This window comes from Artibeus jamaicensis, unplaced genomic scaffold (genome assembly GCF_021234435.1).
Source record: "Artibeus jamaicensis isolate MK-2021 breed Jamaican fruit bat unplaced genomic scaffold, CSHL_Jam_final scaffold_1964, whole genome shotgun sequence".
Classification (NCBI taxonomy): domain Eukaryota; kingdom Metazoa; phylum Chordata; class Mammalia; order Chiroptera; family Phyllostomidae; genus Artibeus; species Artibeus jamaicensis.
This window is the reverse complement of record NW_026522030.1, coordinates 43,348,390-43,362,424: the sequence shown is the minus strand read 5'-3', so window position 1 is coordinate 43,362,424 and position 14,035 is coordinate 43,348,390. Positions and strand designations below refer to the sequence as shown.

At 35.2% G+C, this 14,035-nt stretch overlaps 1 protein-coding gene across 9 annotated transcripts in view; it reads right to left on the bottom strand.

The window, feature by feature from the left end:
* JAK2 (Janus kinase 2) overlaps positions 1-14,035 on the bottom strand; it is a 196,253-nt gene that overhangs the window by 24,470 nt on the left and 157,748 nt on the right. For all 9 annotated transcript variants that reach the window (XM_037143581.2, XM_037143579.2, XM_053656163.1 and 6 more), the window contains 6 exons: positions 10,099-10,420; positions 9,180-9,299; positions 6,702-6,859; positions 5,799-5,910; positions 788-974; positions 1-128 (listed from right to left, as the gene is read on the bottom strand). In XM_037143581.2, coding sequence (XP_036999476.2) covers positions 1-128; positions 788-974; positions 5,799-5,910; positions 6,702-6,859; positions 9,180-9,299; positions 10,099-10,420 — 1,027 coding nt within the window. The remainder of the gene's footprint in view (positions 129-787; positions 975-5,798; positions 5,911-6,701; positions 6,860-9,179; positions 9,300-10,098; positions 10,421-14,035) is intronic.

Below are 14,035 nucleotides of genomic sequence, written 5' to 3'. Positions count from 1 at the left end.
AAATATCAAATCTTCATTTCTGATTTTGTGAAACACCATTTGGTTCACATTATTATGCCTCTGTAGTGTTGGTGAGGTTGGTACATCAGAAACACCATTGGTTCTGAAGACTAGAAGGTTTGATTTATCTGTAAAAGAAAAAATAATAATAAAAAACATATATAGTCAAAACACACTAAGGAAATAACTGCACCCAAGTGGTAAAATAAAATGTGTCCTCAATATAAGAAATGCTTAACTACTTACTATTCATTTTTTCATAGAAAAATTATTTTAGTGTTTTATTCATTAAATTTTAATGTCCTCTAACTAGTTAATTCGAATATTCAAAACTATAATCACTTTCTTAACTAATATAAATTTTCAGGAATTCTGACAATTTTTAAAAATCCTATTTTTAAAAGACATTTCCAACCTTACCATTTTAATTTTAAAAGTTTAGAAATTAAAATTCTAAGAGTATGAAAGTTTTTACTTAAAACCAAATGTGAGAATTTGGTAGGGAGGTCTTTCTTTCACTTCAGTAAATAGTGACTGGTTTATAGCAAGCAATTATTATTTTTAAATAGCATTTTAGAATTATGGCACTTCCCATCACTCTAGGCTACCCAAACCAAACTGAACAATCCTATTTGAGGATGTATGTATAAAAGAATGAGACAGAATTAGTCTGTTATTTGGAGCTGCTTCTTCAATATTTCTTTTTAAATCAATATACTGAAGTTATCACTCACTATACATACAAGCCATAACCTATATTTAAAAAATAACAAGAATATTATTTTACCTTTTGGCTTTGGGGGACAGCATTTCGTAAACTGGAAAATTATATTGTCTGAGCGAACAGTTTCCATCTGGTAGCAATTCAAAAGATCTTTAAGATTACTGAAGTTCTTCTTAGTCCCACTGAGGTTGTATTCTCCATTGTCATTTTTTGTAATCAAACAGTGCTTATATTCAATGACATTTTCTCGCTATGTAAGTTTAATTACAAAAGAGAGAGAAAATCACAATGGACATCATTGTGATGTGATTACTGTGAAAAAACAGACTGCACAAAAATAAACTAACAAACTATTTAGACATTTGAATCATGAATCCTTGTGTAGGACCAGTGTAGGATGATACAGGTACTAGATTCCTCAAAAAGGAATACATTGCATAGCTTATTAAAAACACAACTAAATATTGGGTTGGCCAAAAATGTTGTTTTTTCCATACGTTGGCTATAGTAGTGCTTAGTCGTCTTTAACTTCATTCAAAATGATTTTGTTAGATTGCATTGTGACAGCTATTATATTAGCATGCACATTTTTAAAACTTACCGAAGTTCTGGTCAAGATGATGGCATAGGTAAACATGTCTCACCTCCTGGTACAATCACATCAAAATAACGACTAAATTATAGAACAACCATCACTCAGAACCATCAGAAATCAAGTAGAATGGAGGACTGACAACTACAGAATTAAAGAAACCACATCCACCCAGACTGGTAGGAGGGGTGAAGACATAGAACGTGCTGGTCAAACACCTTCCTGTGGGAGATAAAAATTTGGGAGGGACATCTCTGGAGCAAAGAGTCACAGCTTCACACCAGATCCCCCAGCCCAGGCTATCAGTGCCAGGAAGAAAGTCCTCATAACTTCGGGCTGCAAAAGCTACCAGGGATGGAGGGAGTGGAAGAAATTTCTGGAGCCCCAGGCAGTTCCTCTTTAAAAACCCACATACAAACCAACTCAGACTCACTCCTTCAGAGCTCCAGCACTAAGGTAGCAGCTTGAAAGGCACAAGGGAGGAATTGGAAGTGGCTGGCATCAAGGCTAGAGCGGGGGGACAGCTTTCTCCCAAACAGAAAAGTTGGCAGAGCCACAGAGCAGGCAGGTGGATATCATATATGAGACTCCATTAACCTGGCTAAAGGGTTTGCACTAAACTACCCTGGAGATGTCTGTCCCACCCAACTTAAAGGTATTAAGAGTAGCTTTCCCATATGAATGGCTGTCTTAGCTCCAGCCTCACAACTTCCTAAATTCTTTCAAACAAGCAACAGCTGGCCTCAGTGAGCACCCAGCCTCCTCCATACCTCTTATTAAGTGGCTCCAGGCACAGCACTAACAGCAACCAGCTTAGATTCACAGGTTGGCCTTGCCTGGGAATTTCTAAGCCCAGCACAAGTAGCAGCCACCTCAGATTGCATTATAGCTCACACAGAGTGGCCTGGGCAGAACACAGGTGGTGGCTGACCCTGGCCTGCCACCACCCAGGAAACCCCAGGGTCTGTGCACGCAGTGGACAGCCACAGATCATGTTGCAGTACCACAACCCTGCCCCCTGCACAGCTGACCCTCCACTGAGGGTGGAGATTGGTGTTAAGTGGTCACAGCCAATCTTTGAAACTGACTGGCCTGGGTAAATCCCTCCCATTGACCTGCCAACTACGATCAAGGATCTACTACATGAGAGGAGTGTACTCAGCCCACATAGAGGGCACACCTAGAGACTCAGCTTGGGTAATAGAGGAGGCTGTACCACTGGACCCTATAGGACACCTACTACATTAGACCATGCTACCAAAACAGAGTCAAAGCAGCTCTACCTAATACAGAGAAACAAACACAGGGAAGCCAACAAAAAGAGAAAAAGAAACGTGGCACAAATGGAAGAACAGATAAAAACTCCAGGAAAAGAACTAAACAAAATGGAGATAAGTAATCTATCAGGTGCAGAATTTCAAAACACTGCTATAAGGATGTTCGAGGAACTTAGTGAGGACCTCAACAGCATTAAAAAAAATGAAGGATATACTAATTGAAATAAAGAATAATTTACAAGGTAACAACAGTAGAAATGGATGAAGCCAAGAATGAAATCAATTTTTTGGAACATAAGGAAGCAAAAAAAATAACCAATGAGAACAATGCAACAAAAAGGAATCCCCCAAAATGAGGATGGTATAGGGAGCCTCTGAGACAAATTCAAGCATTCCAACTTTTACATCATAGGGTTACCATAAGAAAAAGAGGGGGAAAAAAAAAGAAATTGGAAATCTATTTGAAAAAAATAATGAAGGAAAACTTCCCTAATTTGGTGAAGGAAACAGATATGCAAGTCCAGGAAGCACACAGAGTCCCAAACGAGATGGATACACAGAGGCTCACTCCAAGACACGTAATAAATAAAATGCCCAAGGTTAAAGAAAAACAGAGAATCTTAAGAGCAGCAAGAGAAAAGCAGTTAGTTACCTACAGAGCAGTTCCTATATGACTATCAGCTGATTTCTCAAAAGAAACTTTTCAGGCTAGAGGGGATTGGCAAAAAATATTCAGTCATGAGCAGGGACCTCAGCCAAGTTGCTCTACCCGGCAAAGCTATCACCTAGAATTGAAGGGCAGATATAGTGCTTCCCAGACAAGAAAAATCTAAAGGAGTTCATCATCACCAAACCATTACTATAGGAAATGTTAAAGGGACTTATTTAAGACAAAGAAGATCAAAACTATGAACAATAAAATGACAATAAATACATACTATCCACCTGGCTGGTATAGCTCAATGAATTGAGCTCGGGCCGGCGAACCAGAGGATCACGGTTCGATTCCCAGTCAGGGCACATGCCTGGGTTGCAGGCCAGTTCCCAGCAGGGAACTCATGAAAGGCAACCACACTTTGATACTTCTCTCCTTTTTCCCTTCCCCTCTAAAGATAAATAAATAAAATCTTTTAAAAAATACATACTATCCACAATTGAATCTAAAAAACAAACTAAGCAAACAAGAAGAACAGAGACAGAATCATGGATACACACAGCGTTTTGATGGTTGCCAGATGGGAAGGAGTTGTTGGGGAATGTTTGAAGAGATGAGGAGATTAAGAAGTACCAGTAGAGTAGTTACAATTGAATAGCCATGGGGAGGTTAAGCAAAGTATAGGAAATGGAGTAGCTGAAGAATTTATACTGTGTGGCCCACTGGAATGAACAATAGCATGGAAATTACCTGAGGGAGAAGGGGTTGCTGAGTAGAGCAGAGAAAAAGAGGAAAAACTAGGACAACTGTAATAGCATAATCAATAAAATATAATTTAAAAAAAGTATCAAAATTGGCGAATCTTTGTACAGCCATTTTAATATTAAAGATGGAAGAAAATATGCAACATTTTCAGCATATTATGCTTTATTATTTTGAGAACGGTAAAAACAAAACTGAAATTCAAAAAAAAAGAATTATGTAGTGTATGGAGAAGGTACTGTGACTGATCAAATTGTATCAAAAGTGATTTGTGAAGTTTCCTGTTACTAATGACATTTTAGACAAATAATTCTTTGCTGTAGGACTGTCTAATACACTGGAAGATGTTTAGCAGCACCCCTGGCTAGAAGCCAATAGCAGGAGATAGCCTACATACTCAAAATATCCAAATCAACAAAGTTATTGGTGAAAATAAAAAAATATGTCTTTTACTTTATGGAAAAAACTAAACAGACTTTTGGCTAACCCAATACTTCCTCAAAGTCAACCTCAAGTCCTTCCTATATCAAAAGATCTTTGTTAACAACTGTAACCTTTCCTATTATCATCTCTATTTGCCTATACCGAATAATTACAATGCTCTTTTTAGTATTTTTTGGTATACTTTCTTATTTTTTCCAAAAGATAAATTTCTTGAAACAGGGCTTTGTATCATACACTCCCTAATATATAACAATATGGTCATTTTCATTTGATAACTGAATATAATGAACTGCTATAATTATAGTAAGAAAATACTATACAGAGTATTTTCCAGTGCTGAAGCTATGGGGTAACCTACCATCTGTTTTTTATGGAAAATTAATCCACACTACATATGCTAAAATAAGGTGGCTGTATTTTATCAAACTTAAAATAACTGAATAGTAAAATCATTACTTTATGTTTAAGAAGCAAGATAAATGTTGGAAAGCTGATATAAAGGTTCTCAAGATTTATACCATGAAACTGCCTTTAAGTGATAATATCTTTTCAGATAATTTTGGACAGTGAACAATCTCAGATGACATCCTAAATAATCTGAATTAACAGTGAGGTTTCATTGTAGTTTTATGCTTAAAACATACATCGTAGCCCTGACCAGTGTGGCTCAGTTGGTTGGAGCATTGTCCTGTAAACTGAAGTATCCATGGGTTCAATTTCTGGTCAGGGCAGAAACCTAGGTTGAAGGTTCAGTTCCCAGTTGGTGACTAGTTGATGTTTCTCTCCTTCTCTCTCTCTTTCCTTTCCCTTCTCTCTAAAATCAATGAGTATGTCCTCCGGTGAGGATTAAAACAAACAAACAAATATACATTGTAGATCATTTCTCTTAATAACGAAAAACCACTAGTTACAGGCAAAAAACCTTTGTTTCTTTATTATTGCCCTACTTCTCTCTAGTCTTGTAACCATTATTAGTAAAAGGAAAATTTATTTATTTTGTACCACAAGTTTTGGTAAAGATTTCCATTTTTCTGAAAAGAGAGACTTTAAGAGACTTGATGAAATTTTACACACTTGTCATACCCAAACATCAAAAAGTTAAATAAATTCTACATAAAAGACAGAAAGACATTATAAATCATCTTATATCTTTATATAAATCCTAGGAATTATATCTTGTTTCTTATATATGCAGAATCCCCGAGGTAAATGAAATATTATTATGCTAGTTATATCCAAAGCCACAATTCAGAGTACTAAAAAGGAAATATGGTAGATAAACATGAAGGGGAAATTATATGGACTGAATAAAGATGTTACCATCAATTAATTTGACATACTAACCTCGACAGCAAAAGTCAAAAAATATTTATTAAACTCCTTAGGACTGCATCGAAGTACATAGAGTCCAGTCTGATTACCTGCTTTCTTCAGTTTACCTATGGCAAAATCCATCCTAAAGGTAAAGAAGTAATGTGAATGATGACATAGCAAGGTGCCAATGCAAAAGTCAAATCTAAAACTCAGAAGTTTTAGAAGTCTCCTCTACTTTGTAAGTTAATAAGAAATCTTATAATGAAAAATAATGAAAATTCAAACCAATTCAAGGGGCAATTATACTGCCTTAAAAATAAATAAAAGGACACACAAAATCACAAAGAACAAGTCATTCATTTGACTTTTGTGCCTTCTGATTACAAACTTAGTATTTTAAAAGTCATACTCAATCTCAAATTTAACTATGCAAATAACATATCATAAAACGCTTATGTCTATTCTACCATAGCAATTTCTAATATAACAATTTAGTTTAACATTTAATGTAATGTCAAAGTCTAGCAGAAGATGCATGCCAAGTAACAAAGACTATTGACTTAAAAATTTGCTACATGTTTTATTGAAGGTGTACATCTTGAAAGAAAGGTAAAAATATAATCTACATGAAAGCAAGAATCATCTCTGTCTCATTTATCACTATCATATAACACACCTAGACAACTAAACATCAAACTTACACAAGTTAGAAGTATTGTAGATTTGGGTACAGTTGATAAATTATATCCTAAATAATTCTAATTATTATTTAATGTGATTGTAAATAAGAGTTTTATTACAAAAAACTTCAGTTAAGATATTTTTTCTAAACTCCTAAACCTATGTATGTTACTTTGTTGTGTGAAAACTTCTTTGTAAATATCTCATTTACTTTTCTAAAACTTTACTTCCAAAGTCTGTATTATTACTCACGAAATTGGACCATGACAGTTGCTTTGTATATTTTCAAGCACCACTGGAGGTGCCACTTCTTTACAGAGGTAATGATGTGCATCTGCAGTTAATCTATAATATCCATCAATTAATGACACAAAGGACAAAGCTTCCCTTAATGAGCTAAGTTCAATTTCCTAAGTGAGAAGAGAAAAAGAAATAATATTATTTAAAAAAATCAACTGCAGGCTACATATTGCAAATTCTCTTCACTCCATGTTGTTAGAGTACTTCTCCTAAATTAATTTTCTCCTAAATTGCTCAAATGTCTTTTGTGGTCCAGTCTGAATTATAAATTCTTCTGTTTAATATTTAAGACCATCTTGAATATGGGCTTATCATGCCATTTACAGTTCAATGAACATCCATAATTTTACTATATAGTCCAGTATTCCCATTAGAAAAATGTGCCAGTTATCTCAATTAGAAATGTCTCTAATCTGATATAAAAATTGATATGGATTACAAATAATGGGCATTTATTTTTATATACCAAATATACAGGTGATAAATTATATCCTAAATAATTCTAATTATTATTTAATCTGACTACAAACAGACTTTCATTACAAAAAACAAGTTATTTTTTTCACTGCTAAATTAAAGTACTCATGTTATATACTAAAATGTATACAGTATAAACTAAAATCATATATAGTTATGATGATTATATCATACATACATACGTGAATTACTCTAAAATACAGCATTTTATTTAAAGGGAAAATACTGCACCAACTTATCCTAAAATCAGCAATAAGAAAGCCTACTATTTAATAACACATCCTATTTTACTATACTAACATAATGAAGCAACAGACAGCAAATATAGTAGAAAATTGGAAACAAGGAGATAAACTATCTCTTTGGAGATTATATAATTGTGTACTCAGGGGACCCAAAAGAAAACTATAAGATTATTAGAAGAATAAGATCATTTACTAAGATTGCAGGATACAGAAATCAGTATCTTTCACACATAAAAAAGTCAGTTAAATTATATAATAAAAAGTACTGCCCCATGTATAATAGCAACCAAAAAGTAGTATGTAGGATTAAATGTAACCAAAAAATGTACAAATAATTTTTAGGAGAACTTCAAAACCACTCTTGTGAGATATAACTTTTTACTGGACTATATAGAAGATTTATCATGTTCTTGATTGGGAAAATTCAACATCATAAAGATGTAAAAATCCTCCCTAAATTAATTCTCTAGTTTGTCACAATCCCTAATATAAAAATATCAATAGGTACTGGAGGATGTACCCAGAAAAACAAGGCAAATATCAGATTCAGAAAACCAGGGATCCGACTTGGAGAGACAAGATAATTTTCATGAAACACTTACCAAGATCTTTCTAAACTAGGCCCTAGAGCACTGAGCAGCCTGCAGGGAGTAACACACACACACACACACACACACACACACACACACACACACACACACTGATCCTTACCTTCAAGAAGCTCATAGTCTAATAGGGAGTAGCTGCACAGTATTAATCATATTTTTATCTAAGAACAGGAAAGCATGCTGACTAAAATGAGTTGCAAGTTAGTTATAATTTTGGTAATATAAACTTGAGATGGCCAGAAAGGTACATACAGATACTCAAGTTAAATGACCAAGTAACATTTATGTGACATTTAAACCAGGAAGTTAAGAAATATCCGAGTTAAAAAGAAAACAGAGCCAGATAAATAAGAAACTTTAGAGCAGAATATAAAGGAATTAGTTTCTTTCCATTCAATTAAAATAAGTAGGATTTCTGAAGCTATACAAAGAGAAAGGGTTAAATCTTTTTAAAATTGATTTCAGAGAGAGAGGAAAAGGGAGAAAGAGAGAGACATGAATTTGTTATTCCACTTACTTATGCACTCATTAATTATTTCTTGTATATGCCCTGACCAGAATCAAACCTGCAACCTTGGAGTATCAGGATGATGCTTTAACCAACTGAGTCAACCAGGCCAGGGCAAAAGGGTTAAATATTTTAGAATCCATCATGTCTTACAGTTGAGTAGATCAGATCAGGGACTGGTTTACATTTTGTTATATAAATTCCCAGTGGTATTGTTTTGATTTCTTCCTCTCCTTTAATTAGGTAGTATGACTGGCATTATGCACATCTTTGTTGGTAAAAAAGATTATAGTCAGGAATGCGAGCTGTAACAGGAACTAGCACAACCCAGAGTGGGAAGAAAAAGGAACTGGTGCATTGCTATTCATAAAAATAAGTGAAAAATACATTAATGTGTAAGAAACTCTGGGAAGATAGTTTTAGTAGTGATACAAAAATCTAGATATAATAAAAAGCTGACTAAACTGATATTTATGTTTAGAGCTATGTTTAAAACAATAACAAAAATTTCTGTAAGATAACAACTTGGTTATTAAGAATACTTTTTAAAACTGTATAACATAACCATTACTTGGTTATAAAGCAAACTTACCAGATTTTTACCATCTTGCTTATGAATAGTTACAATTCTGCTTTCATTTGAGACTTCTTGGTTTGCCTGCTTAATACTGACATCAATAATATCAGGAAAATCACAATATAACTGTAAATCCTATAATTAAAAGTATTTGAAATTAAAAACAGGTAGAATCTATGGAGGCATTTTAAAACAAGACTTACAAAGGAGATTAACATTCATAACAAATTCTTTAAAATAAGAAAGTATTGATAGCAATAGATAAATATTAAATGGGATTCTCTTCCTCAATAATTGAACCCTAGACTATACTGTATCTTGCTTTGATTTAAAAATGAGCATTAAATGATGCCAGGATCCTGAGATGTGGTCTAGCTAGAATCCTTCAATCCAGTCAACGTTAATAAGGACTACAGTGAGAAAACTGAAAGTTTACCACAAAGTCAAAACTAAAAATCTTTTAAATCTCTAAGAATCTAAGAACAACACACAGATATGAAACAACTTAAAACTTAAATGCAATCCTAAAACAAACTAAATTATTTAACAGGTATACATTATCATAAAAATCAATTAAAATCAGCATTGTTTGGGATATTAAATTTTATCATTGACTCCTAAATCAATAATAAATAATAAAATAAGGAGGTAATACAGTAAGGATTGTTAGTTAACTTTAAACATCACTTCTCTTAAACTACATGAATACTATGACTAATTATTTTGCCATAATAATTAAATTTTTAAAAATTTAAGAACAATCAGAAAAGAACTATAGATATGACCTTGATGGCTTCACTCCATTAAAAATGTATACTTCTATAAACGGGAGGAGAAAAGTACAAGCGCATGTTTCAGAAGACTAAAATTACTTTGCTTCTATCACCATTCTACTTAAATTAACAAAGAATGAGAACATATCATTAAAGATTACCTGTTCTGTCAGTGTCTCACTTTCTTTATGTTTCCCTCTTGACCACTGAATTCCACCGTTTCCAGTTATTATAATGGTTGCAAAAATCTCCTCACCTGAAGGACCTCTTCCAGGTTCTTTTACTTCAAATTGTTCTGTGTAGAATGCAGACTGAAGAGTTTCCAGATTTATAAGATACTTAAGTTTCAAGTTTCTGGCAGTGGCTTTGCAATGGCTGAATTGCTCAATAAATCTGCGAAATCTGTACCTTATTCGCTTTCTTGTCAAAATATGATAGTCTTGGATCTTTGCTCGCACACATTTTGGTAAGAATGTTTTGTAGCTAGGATAAAAAGCACACACAGCAAAACAAAACAAGTTGGAATATAAATCTAAAACAAAATTAAGAGAAAAGTCACCACCTTCCCATGATAATAAGTGCTGTAAGCACACAAGTGGCAAAAGGTGACACTGTCACCAACCACATACTATAAAAACTTTCAGGCTTTGTTTAATGATGTGAATACACATACAAAGTCACTCTGAATTATAAATGTTTATGAGATGCTAATTTTCTTCCCCTAATGAAATGAAGCTAGTCTAGTTAACAATGGAATCACTGCCCTGACCAGCGTGGCTGTTGGTTGAGTGTCATCCCACAAAGTGAATGGTCCCCAGTTCAGACACCTCTGAGAGGCAACCAATTGATGTTCTTCTCACACATTGATGCTTTTCTCCCTCCGTTTCACCCTTCCCTCCCCTGTTTATAAAATTAATAATAAAATTTTGTTTTCTCTGATTATGTCATATACCATTTTTTGGCACTGCTACAAATATTTCCTATCATGCTGTACACAAACATTTAATCTGAATTCTGAAAATTATTACATTTTGTTGAATGCTGCTGTTGTTACTGAAATATACTTCTTTTGTATCCATTATTTTCTTAGGCCAGCTTCAATAACTCCTGATAATTCTTTTACAATCAAAACATTTTCAGTTGGAAATGCTCTGACCCTTTTGTACTTTCATCTCTATGTAAAACACCCTATAGAAGGTAGATAACACTTCTCTCCTGCTCAGATATCTAACAAATAAATAACATTTTATTTCTGCAGGTACAACAATATTAAATTTCCATGCCTTTCACACATGTTAATCATGCTTCCCATCACCCATTCTACAAGTCTCAGCTCCAGCATCATCAAATCCAGGAGACCTCTCTGGACCTGTGTTTACATTAGCTGCCCCCTGCTTTGTCTGATAGCATCTGTGCTATCAGACATAATATCATAATATCATTAATTACACTACTCTGTACTTGAGAATTTACAGCAAGGGTTGAAGTGGCTGATGCTGATGGCTTATTTTTTTAAATGATTATTCATAAAAAGTTAAATTCATCATCAGTATCTCTTTTTTAAAAAATTAATTATATTTTATTGATTATGCTGTTGTCTATTTTTCCCCTTTGCCCTCCTCTGCCCTGCAACCTCCTTCCCTCCAGCAATACCCCACTCCCCTTAGTTCACGTTCATGGGTCATACACATAAGTTCTTTGGCTTTCCATTTCCTACACTATTCCTAACCTCCCCCTGTCTATTTTGTATGTGCCAATTATGCTTCTTATTCCCTATACCTTTTCCCCCATTCTCCCCCTCCAACCTCCCCTCTGATAATCCTCCATGGAATCTCCATTTCTATGATTCTGTTCCTGTTCTAGCTGTTTGCTCAGTTTGTGTCTTTGTAGGTTCAGTTTTTGATAGTTCGCAGTTTGTTGTCATTTTACTGTTCATAGTTTTTATCTTCTTTTTCTTAGATAAGTCCCTTTAATATTTCACATAACATGAAGGACTTGGCAATGATGAACTCCTTGAACTTGACCTTAACTGGGAAGCACTTTATCTGTCCTTCCATTCTAAATCATAGCTTTGCTGGGTAGAGTAATCCAGATTGTAGGTCCTTGTTTTTCATGACTTGGAATACTTCTTTCCAGCCCCTTCTTGCCAGCAAGGTTTCTTTTGAGAAATCAGCTGACAGTGTTATGGGAACTCCTTTGTAGGTAACTCTCTGATTTTCTCTTGCTGCTTTTAAGATTCTCTCTTTACCTTTAACCTTTAGCATTTTAATTATGATGTCTTGGTGTGGCCCTCTTTGGGTCCAACTTGTTTGGGACTCTCTGAGCTTCCTGAACTTGTAAGTCTATTTCCTTTGCCAAATTAGAGAAGTTTTCTCTCATTATTTTTTCAATAAGTTTTCAATTTCTTGCTCTTCTTCTTTACCTTCTGGTACCCCTATGATTAGGATATGGGTATATTTAAAGTTGTCCTATAGGTTTCTATGCCTCTCCTCACATTTTTTAAATTTTTCTTTCTTTTTTCTGTTCCGGTTGAATACTAATTTCTTCCTTTTGTTCCAAATCATTGATTTGAATCCCAGCTTTGTTCCCTTCACTCTTGGTTCTCTGTATATTTTTTCTTATTTTACTTTGTATAGCCTTCATTTTGTGGTGATAATCAATCATTTCTCTGAGCAACCTGATCACCAGTGCTTTAAACTCTCCATCTCACAGGTTGGCTATCTCTGTGTCATTAGTTCTTTTTCGGGAGATTTGATCTGTTCTTTCATTTGGGCCATATTTCTTTCTCTACTCTATTTGTCAGCCCTCTGTGTTTCTGTGTACTAGGTAGAGCTGCTCTGACTTCCCACTTCAGTGCACCTACTACACTGTAAGGGGCAAAGCAACCTGCTTTGCAGCCTTGTGGTGCTGTATGTGGGGGGGGGGGGCATCAGAGAGGGAACAAGGCTGGTTGCTTTGGCTCTCACCCCATTTTCAGTCACTTCCCTTACTTCCCGGACGTGACTGGTACCCTTCTAGCTACTGCCCTTGTGCTGATTCCCTGAGTGGGTGAGTTTATGTACATTCTAGAACCCTGTTGGCCCTTCAAACAGACTCTCCTGAGAGACTGGTGGTTTCTTCCCTTACCTCGACCTCCAGTGGTTTTTATAGTCAGAGGTTATGAGGCTTTGTTTCCCAGCTGTAACCCTGGGCTGCATGGTCGGGCCTGGGACTGGGATTGCTTGCTGACGAGTTGTCCCTCCCAGTTTTTATCTGCCGCACATGAATGTGGAACCCCCATTCCACCAGCTGCCACAGGTGCTGCATCACCACATGTCCTCTCCACCCCAGCTGCCTGTCTCCACTCCTCCTACCCATCTGGATGGATGTTTCTTCTTTAACTCCTTGGTTGCCGGACTTCCACACAGTTCAATTTTCTGGCAGTTCTGGTTGCTTTTTTTGCTTTTATTTTAATATTTATTTATCTTTAGAGGGGAAGGGAAGGAGAGAGGGAGAGAAATATCAATGTATGGTTGCCTTTCCTGCATCCCCTGCTGGGAACTGGCCTGCAACCCAGGCATGTGCCCTTACTAGGAATCAAACCACAATCCTCTGGTTCACAGGCCCATGCTCAATCCACTGAGCTACACCAGCCAGGGCATGCTTTTTTGTTTTTAGATTGGTTGTTATCCTTCTTATTGTGGTAGGAGGAGATGCATGTCTACCTATCCCTCCATCTTGGCCAGAAGTCAGCAGTATCACTGACAGCTTATTTTAAAGATTATTTTGAGCCGATCGTTAAACAGCCATCATTAAAATTTAAATTTAAATTATATATAAACTTACTCATAAATCATATTAAAAATATAGATAAAAAGTACTCAAAACATATCATTTCCTAATTATTTTACATTTAAATTTTTATTTTTTTATTTTTTATTTTTATTTTTTTAATTAATTTTTTTTATTGATTATGCTGTTACAGTTGTTCTATTCCCCCTTTATTCCCCTCCACCCTACCCCCCATCCCCACCATCACCCCCCCTTTAGTTTATGACCATGTGTCTCAAGTCCTTTAGATTTTATATTTCCCATGCTATTCTTGCCCCCCCCCATCTA